At 43.1% G+C, this 15,146-nt stretch overlaps 1 protein-coding gene across 1 annotated transcript in view; it reads right to left on the bottom strand.

Annotated features, from left to right (window-relative positions):
* nup153 (nucleoporin 153) overlaps positions 1–14,995 on the bottom strand; it is a 15,722-nt gene extending 727 nt beyond the window's left edge. Inside the window, exons 1-22 of the mRNA XM_017425842.3 lie at positions 14,863–14,995; positions 10,404–10,638; positions 10,009–10,284; positions 9,757–9,896; positions 9,208–9,336; positions 7,963–8,079; positions 7,807–7,851; positions 7,623–7,676; positions 6,773–6,916; positions 6,400–6,452; positions 6,082–6,217; positions 5,839–5,997; positions 5,657–5,755; positions 5,489–5,570; positions 5,292–5,393; positions 4,562–5,215; positions 4,248–4,427; positions 2,512–3,441; positions 2,010–2,402; positions 1,667–1,885; positions 1,367–1,553; positions 1–874 (exon numbers count right to left, since the gene is read on the bottom strand). The exon at positions 1–874 is cut by the window's left edge and continues 727 nt beyond it. Coding sequence (XP_017281331.2) covers positions 787–874; positions 1,367–1,553; positions 1,667–1,885; positions 2,010–2,402; positions 2,512–3,441; positions 4,248–4,427; positions 4,562–5,215; positions 5,292–5,393; positions 5,489–5,570; positions 5,657–5,755; positions 5,839–5,997; positions 6,082–6,217; positions 6,400–6,452; positions 6,773–6,916; positions 7,623–7,676; positions 7,807–7,851; positions 7,963–8,079; positions 9,208–9,336; positions 9,757–9,896; positions 10,009–10,284; positions 10,404–10,638; positions 14,863–14,991 — 4,551 coding nt within the window. The 5' untranslated portion in view covers positions 14,992–14,995 and the 3' untranslated portion in view covers positions 1–786. The remainder of the gene's footprint in view (positions 875–1,366; positions 1,554–1,666; positions 1,886–2,009; positions 2,403–2,511; positions 3,442–4,247; positions 4,428–4,561; positions 5,216–5,291; positions 5,394–5,488; positions 5,571–5,656; positions 5,756–5,838; positions 5,998–6,081; positions 6,218–6,399; positions 6,453–6,772; positions 6,917–7,622; positions 7,677–7,806; positions 7,852–7,962; positions 8,080–9,207; positions 9,337–9,756; positions 9,897–10,008; positions 10,285–10,403; positions 10,639–14,862) is intronic.
* Positions 14,996–15,146: the final 151 nt, after the last annotated feature.

The following is a 15,146-nucleotide window of genomic DNA, read 5'->3' as shown; positions in this document are numbered from 1 at the left end:
TGGTGTCGCCAGGCGGCGGCAACAGGCAATAACTCTGTCATTTCAGTTTTCAAACACACACCGACACACATCCTCAGCATGTACAAATAAACCAAACACACCTCGAGTCTGTACATAAGAGGAAAAGGAAACAAAAAAAAACAAGCGCTCTGCATCCAAACACGCTCATCCCTGTACATACAGCACACTGCACCTACACGTCGGCCACGTCGCCAGTGGGTCCTTTAAAGGAGCAGTCTAAATATTTTGCAGGATTACCACTGGAGATTTACCACACAGCTCTCACTACTCTCCATTTCATGGCTCATATTCTGATCATCCATTCTAATTAATAAAGTATACCCTCACAAACTCTTTTTTTTTTAATTTGCAGGTTTTTTTTGTTATTTTATTACAAAAAGTCATGCCTAAAGTCTAGCAGACATTTGCGACTGTGTAAAATAAAGATATGACTGTTTTGCTTGTTTTCTATGTTGAGAGTGGGGTCTCTGCTTGATTGGGTAATAGTTTAGTCAGCAGTTTTCACTTAAGTGAAGTCCTCAGGTCTCACACTGGTAACTCTCAAACACGTGAACACCTTTTAACGACCAGCCGAGCCATGAGCTAAAATTCACCCGCTTGCTCAACACAAAACACGTCGCTGTGCAGAGCTCCGGCCACTCTCCACGCGCCAAGCGGCGTCAGCGGTTGTCCAGTTGAGACCTTCGAGGATTTCATTTAATCTTCAGCTGGGGGGGCGCAGATGAGTCGAAGTCAAGTCTACCGTCTCGTCAAGGCCATGCAGGTCTACTTTCTGCGCCGAACCGCTGTCTTGATCTTACGTCCGGCGATCGGTGACGGTCCAGCTGGAGAGGCAGTGAAGGATTTAACCGCCCTGGAAAACCAGAAACCAGTCATGTTATTAAAACAATGTCATCAGTTTTATATTTTAAATACACATGATCCTGTTAATAGGCTCACTGACTATCAAGAGGCAATATTGTTGAAGTCTATAGAGATGTTTCAGTAAAATCACAAACTTATAAAGACAAAAAACTTCTCATAGATTAAATCAGACAAATACTAGACTTACACATTCAACTCTGGTATCTGTTCATATCATAACTAATGTTCTGAGCTTTAAGTAAAAGGTGCAGGTTTTCTTAAAACCAGAAAAATCTAAAGATTATATTGAACTGTGTCTCCGAAACTTAAGCTTCTGATTTTTACATTTTCTCTTAATCCACGCAATGCTTCCACCTCAGCAACATGGAGGCAGTCGTTAAGTACAGCAGAGCTGTTTTAGCTTTATATTGATTATAAGGTCAACATAAAAGACAATCCGATTTAGAAACTCTGCACGCAAGCTAACAAACTCCAACCTTACCCTATGTTAAATGTTGGGGGTTGACTAAAGTTGAATCCACCACCAGCTGCTCCTGACGGGGGCGCCATGGAGGGATTGGAGGCGGGGGCAGGAGAGGCTCCAGATCCTGCTCCAAAAGTAAAAACACCAGTATTGGTGTTATTTGTGGCTGCAAATGCACTCGCTCCTCCAAACTGAAAGCCTCCACCTAATTTAAAGAAAGGAAAAAGAAAAAAAAAGGGTTAAACATGTGAACTCAAATACAACACCTTATTGAAAAGCAGCAGGCAGGTGTTGAAACAACACACAACATCGACTCACCTGATGCAGAATTAGCAGCAGCTCCAAATACGGGCGTGGAGTTGGTTTGTTGTCCAAAAATGGGGGCGGCGTTGGGTTTGGCTCCAAACGCGGGGGTCTGGGAAGCTGTGGCTGGGAAGGGGGATCCAAAAGATGAACCAAATGAAGAAGTCTGGTTGGCCCCAAAACCACCAGAGGGGGCTGAACTGAACACAAACGGGGAGGAAGCTGCAGATGGAGCTGAAAGGAAAAGTAAATCATTAAAAACATGCTTAATGTAGAAGTTCCAATCATTTGGTTTAAAGGTTTTAAAGCTGTTCAGATACGTGCATGTTTTGTGACTGAACTTATGACAGATGCTGACCTGATGAGGAGGCAGCAGAGGGCGCTGTTGCTCCAAAACTAAAAGAGGGTGCAGCAGGAGCAGTGGGAGCAGCAGCAGCACCAAAGATGAAGGGCTGAGCTGGCGCCGGGGCTGAATTCAGAGGAGCACTTGATGGAGCTGAGGACTGGCTGTCCTGGTTCTGCCCAAAGACGAAGGTTTTGGCGGGAGCAGCGTCACTGGTGGTTGCAGAAGGCTGGCCGAAGACAAAAGTGCCGGGAGCTGCAGAGGATGCTGGAGCTGGCGTGGAGGTGCTGCTGCTGGTGGTGCCGAACAAACTGGGAGTCGTGGTCGACGGGGTGGTGGAGTTGGTGGTGTTGGCAGGATTGTTAACCAAGAAGCTAAATGCTGATTTTGGACCAGCAGCAGTAGAATCTGTTCAGGAAGAGATTGTGTGGTTTTTAGTAACAACATTGTCAGAAAAAAAGCTCCCCCACCCACAACAGATTACCGTTGTTAAAAAGCAAAACATTTAAAGAACTACCTGCAGCACTTTGTCCAAAAGTGAATGTAGGCTTTGGGGTCTCTGAAGTGGTTGTTTCGCTTGTTTCTGCAGGTTTTCCAAAAGTAAAAGCTGGTGGAGGTTGTTCTGTTGGAGCACTTGGTTTGCCAAAAGTGAAGCCTCCCGTAGCAGCAGGTGCAACCGCAGAATCTGCATCCTTACTAGCGGCACCGAAGATGAAGCCCGATGGAGCTGGGGTAGAGGACGTTTCCTTCTTTTCCTCTGGGTTCCCAAAGGTAAACGTCGGAGCAGCCGGCTCCTTCGCCGGCGGTAAAGACCCGAAGGTGGAGCTCACTTTTGGCGTGCTGGTCGCCAAACTCGGCTCGCCCAGTCTCGCAAATACAGACCCCGTCGTGACGGTGGTGGTGGTGGTTGGGTTGGTGTTCGTTGACGTGATGCTATTTGAAGATTCTTCAGTGTCACTCTTTTCTTGTGAGGAAAAAAGAGGAGTAAAAGAAACAGAGGATGAAGAGGCTGTGGTGGTTTCTGGTGTCTTTTCCACAGGCTTCGACTGTCCAAAGGTGAAGCCTTCTGTGCTAGATGATCCAAATCCAAAGGTTGTCACACCGCCGACTCCAAACTTGAACGCAGAAGGTGCAGCGGGCTGCTCCAATTTTTTGTCGTCATTAGAGGCAGCCCCAAACTTAAAGCCCTCAGAGGAGGTGCCAAATTTAAACCCTGATGAGGCAGTAGTGTCTTTAGAAGAGGATTCTGATGAGGAGCTTCCAAATTTAAATCCACCTGAAGAAGAAGAAGACGTCGACGACGACTCTGTAGTCCCAAATTTGAAACCTCCAGACCCAGATGTACTGTCTGATGTGCCAAACTTAAAACCTCCGGAGGTAGAGGTAGAAGAGCCTATGGTTGATGTTCCAGTCGTTCCACCAGCAGAGGTGGAAAAAGAGCCAAAAGCTGAAAAGAAACAAAAGATGAGAAAATTCATACAGGTGAAAACTGTAATTTAGGTGCAGGATTAAAAACAACTCAGTGTAATGTAACGGGACACAGCAGCACATGCTTTTCATGTAGGTGTCAATATATTTAAAGCATAAACAAATTGGAATCCATACATTAAATATTTAATAGGTCTGAAGAAGACGAGTCTATAGTTTAACTATTAAACATTACAGGTTTTGTAGGACTAACATGGTATATATTGTATACAGTAGAACCTCTAATTACGGCACACATTATAAATCTGCAGAATGATAATCTTAAAGCTCATTTTCATAATGTTTTGAAGCGCAGACAGAAGCAAACGTCTGTGAACTGTTTCCTTGTTGAGCGCAGGCCTGGAGACAGTGACGACAGTTCTGCCAGTCCTGCATCTGGACCCAGAGTGAAACCTCCGAGCAGAGAGACCATCTGCCCAGACTTCTCTGAAGGAGTCTGTTCTTCAAAGCAGCAACGTTCTTCCTCCTCCATCTGCGCCAACGCGTGGCAGCTGCAACTCTTTTTAGAGAGGTGGGGGATCGAAGGTACTCATTTGTGATTTTCTTGTTTCGTCACACAATGCTGCTTGCAGTTTTATCAGGTAGAAATAAAACCTGTATGCTGAAAACAACCCTTATTTTGAGGGAGCATAGTGGCACTGAAATTAACTCATTACATTTGCATAATTTTGATGAGAAAACTTTGTTCAAAATATGAATTTTCAACATATAAATCAGTAATTAGAGGTTCTGCTGTGTTCCTATAAACAGGCTGCCTTTTGTTACCTTTGGGCTCCACTTTAGCTCCAGGTTTGGCTGCCTGACAGGCAACACATTGAGCATCAGCAGCCTTATTCTGCACCAGACAGATGTCACACTCCCAGGATCCTTCTGGTTTCTTGAACTTGTCTCCCAATCCAAACACTTGGGCACTGCTGGTCGAGGAAGCCGCTTCTGCTGAAGCTCCTGTTTAGCAGTTACAAAACAAAAAAGATGGGACTTAACAAACTTGGATGTTTCCTTTGACGATACATGCTCCAACTAGAGGGCACGATCCAGAGAAGCACAGATCAATAAAGCCACGGTCATGCTGTCATTACCTGGTTTAGCAGCCGTGCAGGCCACACATTTAGTGTCCTCCGCCTTGTTCTGTACCAAACACGTTTCACATTCCCATGCACCCTCAGGTTTTTTGAATTTATCTCCAAACCCACTGATGCCTGTGGACACAGGGTCTGTGGGCGTAGATGAAGTCTTAACAGATGAGAAGGCAGAGGGAAACGTAAGCGAGGGTTTGAGCCCCGTCCCCGGTTTGGCTGTTTCGCAGGCGACACACTTCACGGCATCGGGCTTGTTTGAAACCAGACACGTATCGCAGTCCCAGGTCCCTGCGGGTTTAGAAAATATCGGACCAAAACCTTTTGTGGTTACGGAGGTGGAGGTGGTGCTTGTGCTGCTGCTCTCCAGCCCCACAGAGTTGGAAGGCAACGGTTTACTCTCCACAGATTTAGGTGGGGAATTAGGCTTCGGGGCCATACAACAAACGCACTTTGTGTCTGACTGCTTGTTCTGAACCAAGCACACGTCGCAGCTCCAACCCGTAGAGGCTTTAAACAAACCACTGAACCCCGCTGATGAAGGAAGGGAGGAGGAAGAGCTTGTGCCAGTTAATAGGGGGGCTGTGGATTGTGTTGATTTTTGCTGGGGAGAAGCGCTGGTGCCTGAGGAGCTCTGAGCAACAGGAGAGGCAAAACCTGGAGAGAACAAAGAATTAGAAGAAACCAACAAATAACTCTTTCTACGAGGCTACGCAAAAAAATAAGCAACTACCAGGTGATTTGAGAAGATCCAGCACGCTGCCCTGCTTCAGAGTCTTGGCTGGTTTAAAAGGTCCTTCAAATTCTTCTGTGCTCTTGCTTGTGACTGGCTTCACTGGAAAAAAAAACAACAAAAACAGACCAACATTTTTACACGCTCTCAGTTTAAGCCAGGAGAAACGAAGCGAAGGAGAGGAAAACCCCTCTCACCTGCTGCTGTGGGTGCCATAAGCTTTCCGTTTGACATGGAAGGACCCAACTTTGCTACAGGTGCACTGAACGTAAATCCAGTCTGCAAAGAAACAGGAGATAAAAAATAGCTGTCACCGTAGTTAAATATATTTTTAAAAATCTAATTAAAAGGGTCAAAATACTCACAGAAGGGGAATAGGAAGGTGGGCTGGCAGCAGTGGCTTTGACGATAGGGGAGGAAAATGTAAAAGGTACGCAGGGTGGTGTCGAGGCCTTTGGTGGATCCTTGTGATGGGGGAAAAAGAAGAAAATCTTATTAATTAAATCACACTATTATTACAGAAGGTAAATGTAGTTCTAAGACAAACCTTATTTGTGACGGTTTCCTTAGCTGGAGTAACAGCTGAGGCAGAGGGGGTGGAACTAACAGAGGTGGAGGAAGGCGGCAACAAAGAGAAGCTGAATGTAGGTAAGGATGATGTGCTGATGGGGAGGGAAATGCTTGGGAGGGCTGGTACCTCAACCACCTTCAAATAAAAACACAAGCATGTTTTATATTAAAATATTATTACCAGTCAACGTGACTATTAACAGAGAAAACATTTAGTTACCTCGTCATCTTCGGGGCGTTTGGAGGAGGGCCGTGCCGTGGTCCGTTCTCTTTTGATTTTGCCGCCGCCAGAGCTCATGCTGCTGGGCGCCGGGGTGCTGGACAGAGGGTAGGTGGGGTCGCTGTAACTCCTTGTGCTAAACGGCGGGCGGAAATGGTTCAGTTAGTAAAACGCAACAAAAACAGAGCAGACGTGTGGGCAACGCTGGGGGGCTTTATTTTATAACTGAACAGCAAACAGTTATGATCAGGAGTTCAGTGTTTTGCCATATTTAATGGCAGAAATTTAAGGTTAATAATAAAGAAAAACAAATTTTACCTTTGAGATGGACCTGGGGTTGCTTTAGGTAGTTGAGGTGATTGTCTTGACGGCTACGAGAGTAACGGAAACAATAAAAAGGTTTTAGTACGTTTCACCAACCGGCTGCACAAGATACAGAAAACGTATCAACATTTCAATATCAGAGTGAGCATTATTAATATTGTGAAGGATTTCAATAAACGCCCACAGTTGGCACATAGTGTTGTGAACATCAAAATGACATGCTGTTGGGGTTTATAGCAACAGATACTGCAACATTCTACAATAATATCTCAATCACAAGTTGTCCTAAACTAGCGCAGCCCCTTCCGGATTCGATATGAAGGATATATGATGCTGCATGAAACAATTCAAGCTGTGAGGTACCGACCGTCTTCTCCCTTGTGGTCCGGTCCAGAGTTCGGCTGAATCCTCCAGGAGTCAAAGTCGGCCTGAAAGACACGGCACGACTTCCTGAAACAGAAGCTGCTGCTGGAATCACCAGTTTCTGCACAGGTGGGAGACTCGAGTCCATCTGAAGATTAAAGCAAAAACACAGTAAATCAACAGAGATTAGACAAATAAATATAACAATAAAGAAGCAAACTTTAATCCCGCTGTGTGTTGTGTAGGAATAAAAAGTTACTAATTAGATTGGTAATGTAAATATTTTTCAGTGACTAAATCAGAAATCAGCCCATTAATGTTTGGGCTATAAATTAGCCTTTGTTAAAGTAAAACTCTTCACTTAGAGAATGATTTTTGACATATCAATAAAGCATTGTTCTATGCTTTACAATGCAGCTGTGACAGATGGAAATGCCAGACAGTTTAACAGCTGGCCAGCTTTACAATGGACTACAAAAAAAAAAAAAAGCATTTTGATGAGCCAAATACATTTGGCAGTGAGTCAGTTTTGCAACCAAATGTGAACTCATGAACGAGAACAAACACAGTACAGAACAGCTGGGGAGAGGCCTGTTTATGAATGTTAAGAAGGCAAATGGGCAGCGGGACAGGAAATGGCACAGAGGCAAAATAAAACAAGTGTCTCTGGATTTGGACGACCACACAGTTGTTCACGTCATTAAACACAGCCGACAGCAGCCACTGATAAAAGCTGTAGAGCTGAACACACTTTTTAAACCATACCTCATTAAGTAAGACTAAACTACAATGACAGTAAATGATTCTTAAAATCCCCTTTTTTAAACATAAGGTGATCTGAAATGAATACTTACCCGTTTCTTTTTGGACGGGTGATCCGAAACGTCAAGATTTGTGCCATCCACTGACTGTAAAGAGTGTCGGAGTTAACCTTTGATGACCAACAGCTACGTGTTTTGCGTGTCAATAATTACATCCTGCGTTTGTACAAAGAGTCACGATAAACAGATGTTTATGAGTAATAAACAGAAGACTTACAGGTGACAGGTTGGGGGAAGCTGCTGCTGGGATTCTCTTTGCATCCTGTTAACAAGAACAAATAGAAACGTTTCAGTGTTTTGTTTTGTTTTTAAATAACAGCCTGGTAAAAAACTTTAAACGAGAATCATGTTTAGTAAGTATCCGTGTACTCACAGCCAGCGGGCTCGACATGCGCTCCAAGGACTGCAGGATGCGCCTGGCGGTGGCGCTGGTCACACCACAGGGCTGAGCTCCAGCAGGCTTGGCCTTGATCTGTCTTCTCACCGGGGCCTACACGTCAGAGGAGTTTATTTAGTCTCAATGTGAAAATAACAACTAGGGTTGGGCATCGTTTGAATTTGAAACATTCCCTAGTTTTGATTCCGGTTCTGGTTCCGAACGATTGATTCCGATTCTTTTAAGAGGAAATATGTGCTGTAACCTTTCTGTGGCGCTCTTCAGTTTGTCGCAGCGACATCTTTTTCTCGGACCCTGCGGTGAACGGAGCAGCACGCTGCCTGGCTAACGTTAGCAGTTTCAGGTCGTTTGTTTATGATAAACCTTGGCTGGGTGTTAGCATTTGAGTTGAGCCACCGTTTGACATTGAGTATAACTTGTTAGCTGCCTCAGTGTTGGTATAAGACGTAATTTATTGTCTTTCTTTACCTGATTCTGACTGCAGTGCGGTGCTCAGCTGAGGCCATCATCTCTGAATGAGAGCCTAAACAGAAGCTGCAGCTCGACGTTTAAGAATTGCCTCATTGTTTTGCCTAAAACACACTAAAACGGACTAAACTTGACACTAAACACACCATACTGCACCCTAACTACACAATCCAAACACGCCAAATATCACAAATCTCGTTAATCACTCACATGCCTGCATTTTGTTTGTTTTTTTGTCACTGCCGAACTTCCTTCAACTTTTGCGGTGTGGTGTGAATTATTTATCGTAGCTCTGGTTTTACTCGGCCTATCAACACAATTTAAAAACTGGTGTCAAGTTTGAAGTCTGCACTTCTGACACAAACTGAAACAGAGTCTCAGAGAGGACGCATCTTTCCCACTAGAGCGATTTAAAACGGTCACGTGAACAGGACACGCTGCACACTGTTCATGCCTGCGCACACACTTCCTGCAGATTCTTCTTCCTTGTTGTTCTGCAGCTTCTTTTTCTGGGTATCGAAAAATTTGAACAATTCCAGGAGAATCGGAATGTCAGTCCCGGTTTCAATCGATCCTCGACGCCCAACCCTAGTAACAACACTAAAGTATCACATCACTGCCAGGAACCAAACTAAACCTCAGCAGCTAGTAGACTTGATGCATACAAAGAGTAAAAAACAGCTTCAGCTTGCCCGTGATTTATTTTTTAATCAAATGTCTCCATCGCTTCCTACATGAACCTAAATAGATCACCTGATAAGGCGTTCCAGGACGATTGCGGGAGCTCCTGACTGCAGATGCTCCGCCATACGTGGTTTTCCCAGGATAGAAGGGTGAATCACCAAGCTGGCTTGAGTTCAGCATTGTGCTGTTCAATGTTGACTGAAAGAGAGGGTTATATGAAACAGACACGTCACAAACAATTTCTTTCCATGCATGTTTCAAGTTATGCATGGAATAAGGACATCTAAACACTAAAATAAAACATCAAAAGCAATGTCTTCATTATTAAGCTGACACTTCTTTCCCTCCCAATTTAATATAAATACATGTTTTCCTTAAGAAGTCCAGTCAAACATCATAAATTCAACTCTAAACGCCAGCTTTTCTTTGCATCGTTAGTAATAAAGTTAAACTGCAGACAAAAGAGCAGCAGTATTAAGAGTTTTTTTGTCTGTTATTTTGCCATGTAATAAGTAAATGTGCAACACACTGGTCACACATACAATAAAAAACAGGACTGATTTGTTCTTATTAAGATGCCAACGAGCTCAGCGTCTTGATATGCAGGCAGCCACTCACGTTGGAGGAGTTTCCAAAGACTGACAGGTTGAAGGAGGGCTTTTTCAAACTGGACTGAGAAGGCTGAGGTCCAGAGATTGTTCTGTCCATTTCCGGGGACCAAAGCTGAGGAAGGGACGCGGTTTTGGAAGTGGGGACATCTGAAAAAGAGAAGACATTGCAGATGTTTCAGACAAAAAGCAAGCTCTGTGGTAAAGCCTTCTGGACATCAATGCATTCTGGGATATCTCGCATCAAAAATCCAGCTCCTACCCTTGTCAGACGCACGGGAGGAGAACCCACTCGTGGTGGAAATGTTATCGTCTTCGTGCTGTGAGAGGTTGTCCTTGATTTCTTTGACCAAAGAGAAGCCTGTGGAGAAGGGGCCGGGGGCTGAGGAGGTGGAGGGCTGGGAGAAGAGGCTGCTGGAGGCTCCCAAGATCGGGGAGGAGGCATCCAGTGGGGTAAGGTGGAGGTGGGAGCGACTCAGCGGAGGGCGAGAAAGCACGTAGTCCTGGAAGTTCAGGGACGCACGACTAGTTGAAGGTTCTGCAAAGAAAACAGGAGCTGCAGGTGAGCGTGGAGGATAACATTACAGGAACAGCATGAAAAATAACGTTTAGACTCTGATTCTAGGCAAAGATTGAAGTAGCTGAACAGATCCCTGCCTGTGTTACTGGTGCTCGGCTCGGGGGAATCTCGTCCATCGAGGGGAGGAGGTCCCTCTTCACTGCCATTAGGGGGAGGAGGAGGAGGTGGTAGGAGCGGCGGCTGGCAGTTCTGGTCTAACCCTTGCCCTGCCTCTCCTCCTTCAGCAGCATCTCCATTCTTAAAGTATTTCTGCAACCAGGAAGGAACGATGCTCTTTACCGTGTCGGTCACTCGACTGATGAGGCCTGACTGCTGCAGAGACACACGAGAGAGAGAAAGAGACAAAGTTAGTAAAAAAAGGCTCTGAAATGGGTGAAAAGCAGAGATCAACAAAGTAAAGATAAAAAGTACATCCTTTTACACGTCAAGATGATGTACCTTAAAACAAAATAAAGAAAAATACACAATTTTTAAAATGTAGAACAGTGTTGTCAGCCAAATCCTGTAAATTTAACTTTAATATTAAGAAGAAAAACAAATATTTTCAACTGCAAATAAACTTCAAATATTTGCTTATTAAAGACTTTAACATTCAAAAATATGCCCTTGTTATGAGGGAAAAAAAAAACCTAAATCAATCAACAACCAAAAACTGAACGTTTGTTTTTAATCAGCTGTATAGCAAAGAAGCTTTTATCCAGCCTTTGTGCAAAACAACTAAAAACAAAAAGAAGTTATAAAGTGGGACTAAACTAGATCAGACACTGTCTGCTTCTATAAATGATAATCTGCACTATACTGATAAAATCTAACTAAAGATGAATACTCTTCCACAAAAAAATAAAGAAAAATAAAGATTAAAGTCAGAAACACCATTTATTACATTAAAACCTAATTATTTGAGAACAAGGCTTTGTCAATTATTTACCACCTCCACTCATTCACATTACCAACCAGGTCCTCCTAGAATATAAAATATAAAAGTCATCAGGCTTTTGCTGCTGGTATTTTATTTTCTAAAATAGTTATTTTAATGTCTGTTGCATTTTATTTTATTGTAACTTTTGTTTAATTGAACAGTTATGTTCTTCGGTCAGCCTCTGGTGTTTTTTACTACAAGAAACAATTAGACTTGTAAATTAAAGCAAAAACGCAGCAAATAATTTGATGTTTTGTCGTAAGTCTTGCGCTGCGGCTGAACTTGGATGAGAGACTCATCACAACCCCATGTTGGTATGTGGAGGAGAAGGGAAGAGTTTAATTAAAGGTCGGTGCGAACTGGTTAGGGAAAACTCTTAACGCGGATGACGTGTTTCACAGGGCAGCTTTAAAAAAAAAAAGATAAGTGCCACACGAGCCTCTTTTTTTCTGCTTATCTATGCCATACACTTGTGAGCCACATGGTACTGAGTTCTCTACGTGGAAATACATCAACCAGATAACTAAAACACTTCCAATATTCATGTTTTAAATGTAGTAATCTGAGTTGTGTTGATTATTCAAAGTGATGCGCCACAATCTTAAAATCAAATCAAGACGGGCAAACCAACCAGAACCCAGAAAACTTAAATAACAAAAAGGTTAGGATTGATTTTTATTAATCTACTGGAAAAAACAACATTTTAAATGAATCCAAGACATAGAGAAGTTTGCAAATTCAGGAAAAAATTCCTGTAATTCACGTAGATTTGCATATGAACCGTTATATGTGGAAATGAGGTCTATGTATTTCTGAAAGAAGCTCCAGATTTTACTTTGAGGGATAAATTATGTTACTGTAGAAAACAATGCCAAGTCCAACTAACATAAATTATATCAGCAACTACAAATAGAAGCCTACTTTACATAAAAACCTGGCACCCAAAGCAGCTGATGGAAATAAGTCTCCACCTTTTAAAGCAGACGTGTGAATGAACAGATCAAAACACCAAAAACATCCTTTATGAAGCGTATTTCATAACTTTGTTTTATAAAAAACATAACCACATCAAGGCTCTTGAAAACTAACCTCGCATCTTTTTCTGGGGAACAAAAGCCAAAATTTCCTCTCAAAAAAGGGAACAATAAGAATATGTGTGTATAAAGCAGGCCGTTCCATCATGGAGTGAGCTGTCATGTGTATCTGATCAACAAGCAGTTGAAGTAATAAGCATTTGATGCGTCCAACAATTTAAATAATTCGACATACATACATATCCCATCATTAGGCGCTCACACACAAAGGTTTTATCGAGTGGCTGAAAACAGCAGCATTTGTTTAAACAGTGTCCTGCTGAGGCGGCTGCTTTCTTACAGATGTCTTGTTGGCGGATCAATTTGCCGTTACCTCTCTGCTCTTTAACAAACAACTGATGCGCCATAAAGGATATCAGCCTCGGCGTCTGAAGCGATGTAGAGAGTTAAAAAAAAAAAGCTGCTCGTAAATATTTTACACAAGCTTACTTCAAACAAACCAAACTATTGTTTGAGACGGTGTCGTTTCTGTTGATTGAGTCAAAAACTAATATCCCAAGTTGAATGTGCTCCGACAGGTCCGAGCAGCAAAGCAACAAGGCCTCAGGTGGAAGAGAAAGAAACCGCCTGGAGCCGTGCACAGCTTCAACATTTGTGACTTACAGCGAAATGCAAACACAATCGGACACTTTGAGCATGTTTATTTTTCCACTTCGTGTCTCTGTTAAGATTGTAAAACAGGTTTTTAAGAAAACCCATGAAAGACTGTTGTGGGCAGGGGCCTTTAAATTTGTTAAGAACATAATTCTGACGATAAAACTTGCGGCACGATGACGATGAGTTGTATTTGAGGTAAAAAAGTAAAAATAAAAATAAGCTGAGTAATGGTTCAAGCTCTGCATGTTTTTAGAATGTTGTTTTAAGCCAAACTAAAGAAAAGTTAGAATAAGTTTATTACCAATTTGAAATCAATTTTGAATGCATTTACATTAACTTTTATCACGTCAGTATGTGTTGTTAATAAAGAAATACATACTTCTCTTTGTGCACGCTGCTACATTTCAAACGCCTTATTCAGCTGACACTTGTTGGACTTCAATAAAAACTAACGCAGAGTAAAAACCTTCAATGCAAACTCCGAGTCTATGATAAGATAACCACCTTCCACCTTTAGGCGCGACATTCGAAGAGCAATAAATATACATTTGTAATGCTGCTGAATGGTGATCAACAGGAGGGGTTTGGGATGTCCTTTAAATACATAAAATGATGCAAAAAAAACCCACCCAAACTTCTAATAATTTGTTTATATAAGCTATGTTTTACTGTGATGAACTTCAACTTTGTGAGATTAATTAAACATTATAACATATAAGATGTCCAGGAGGATGTAAATAACAAAAAAAAAAAATGACACCAATTTATAGTATCGTACAATTTATGATGATAATAAACCATTTGTATCAACATAAAGATCATGGTAAGATAACAGCACTGACATAAACACTGTATGGGGGAACAGTGGTTAGAGAAGTTGTCCTGCAACAAGAGAGTTGGAGGTTCGATTCCACCAGTCTGCCACATGTCGGAGTGTCCCTGAGCAAGACACTGACCCCTATGAATGTGATCTAATAGCACTGATTATTCTCTACAGGTGATTTATTCAGATTAGCTTTGTAGAGATGTGGCAGGGTGCTTTATGAATGTGTTGATGGGTAAATGAGGACACAGATTGCGTTGTGAAGCTCTCCGAGTGGCCTGATTGGATGGAAAGGTGCTTTATAAGTACAGATCATTTACCAATTAATGAATCAAATATAACCCTGTATAACACAAAGACATTTTTAATCAATTTGCTCGCTGACAAAACAGATCAAGAGCATTCAGACACGGTTTAGATTATGAAATGTTTTTTTAAAGCATCTTCTGGGCGGCAAAGAGGACCATGTGGATTCCCAATCACCCCAAAGCCCCCTGCGCAGATAAACTGGCTGAGATTGGGCTAACACACAACATATATGTCGTCTTCTGGTGGGCTTCCAGCAGCACATGTATGCGAAAATGATGGCGTGGATAAACGCAGATGTGACAAAAATAAAAGTTAGACAGTCGTGTCACCTGAAGCCGCTTGCGCCGGTAAGCACCGAAGACAACAATGCGCTGCTCGCCGATGCTAGCTCGTTAGCTCCAGTTAGCCGGAGAAAACCTACTTCCCTGCTTCCCGTGAGCTCGGCTAATCCCGCTGAAGCCACACACCGGGCCGGGGTCTGCCGTTCTCCGCCTGCCCGTGCGTGCAGCCGCGCCGTACACGAGCCGTGCGGACGGCGCACTCGGGACTCGTCCTGTCAGCAGGCTCGTTTAAAAAAGTGTTTTTTTCTCGTTAACCTTAAAGCCGAGAACCCGCTAGTCCGCTAGCGTTTCCTGAGCGTGCTAAGGCAAAGCGCGTGGAGGCCACGAGCGCTTAGTAGGCCGGAAAATGCCTCCCAACAAAACAATAACAGAAAAACTAGAGAACCGTGGCAACGCGATCCCCGCGACGAGCTCGGTTCGGGCTCTTAACGCGACGACTTTCAGCTGGTTTACCTGTTTGCTCTTGGCGTAAGGTTTAGAAGCAATATGATATCTCCTGCTTCTAATTTTCCCTCCACCCGTGGCCGCCATAGCTCTTTCGTCTGAATGTCTATCGATGTTTCGGCGCCGGATAGCTGTCATCCTGCGCAGCGGCCGCTCACAGAGGAATTCTGGGAAATGTAGTGCTCGAACTTAACAAAGAAGAAGCCTTCGACATTTCTAACACCTAGATGGTCTTTGTCTGTGATGACAAGGTATTTATTTTCAAATGTGACATTTATTTTTTTTAAATGTTG

Source organism: Kryptolebias marmoratus, linkage group LG5 (genome assembly GCF_001649575.2).
Source record: "Kryptolebias marmoratus isolate JLee-2015 linkage group LG5, ASM164957v2, whole genome shotgun sequence".
NCBI lineage: Eukaryota > Metazoa > Chordata > Actinopteri > Cyprinodontiformes > Rivulidae > Kryptolebias > Kryptolebias marmoratus.
This window is presented reverse-complemented; position numbering and strand designations above follow the sequence as displayed.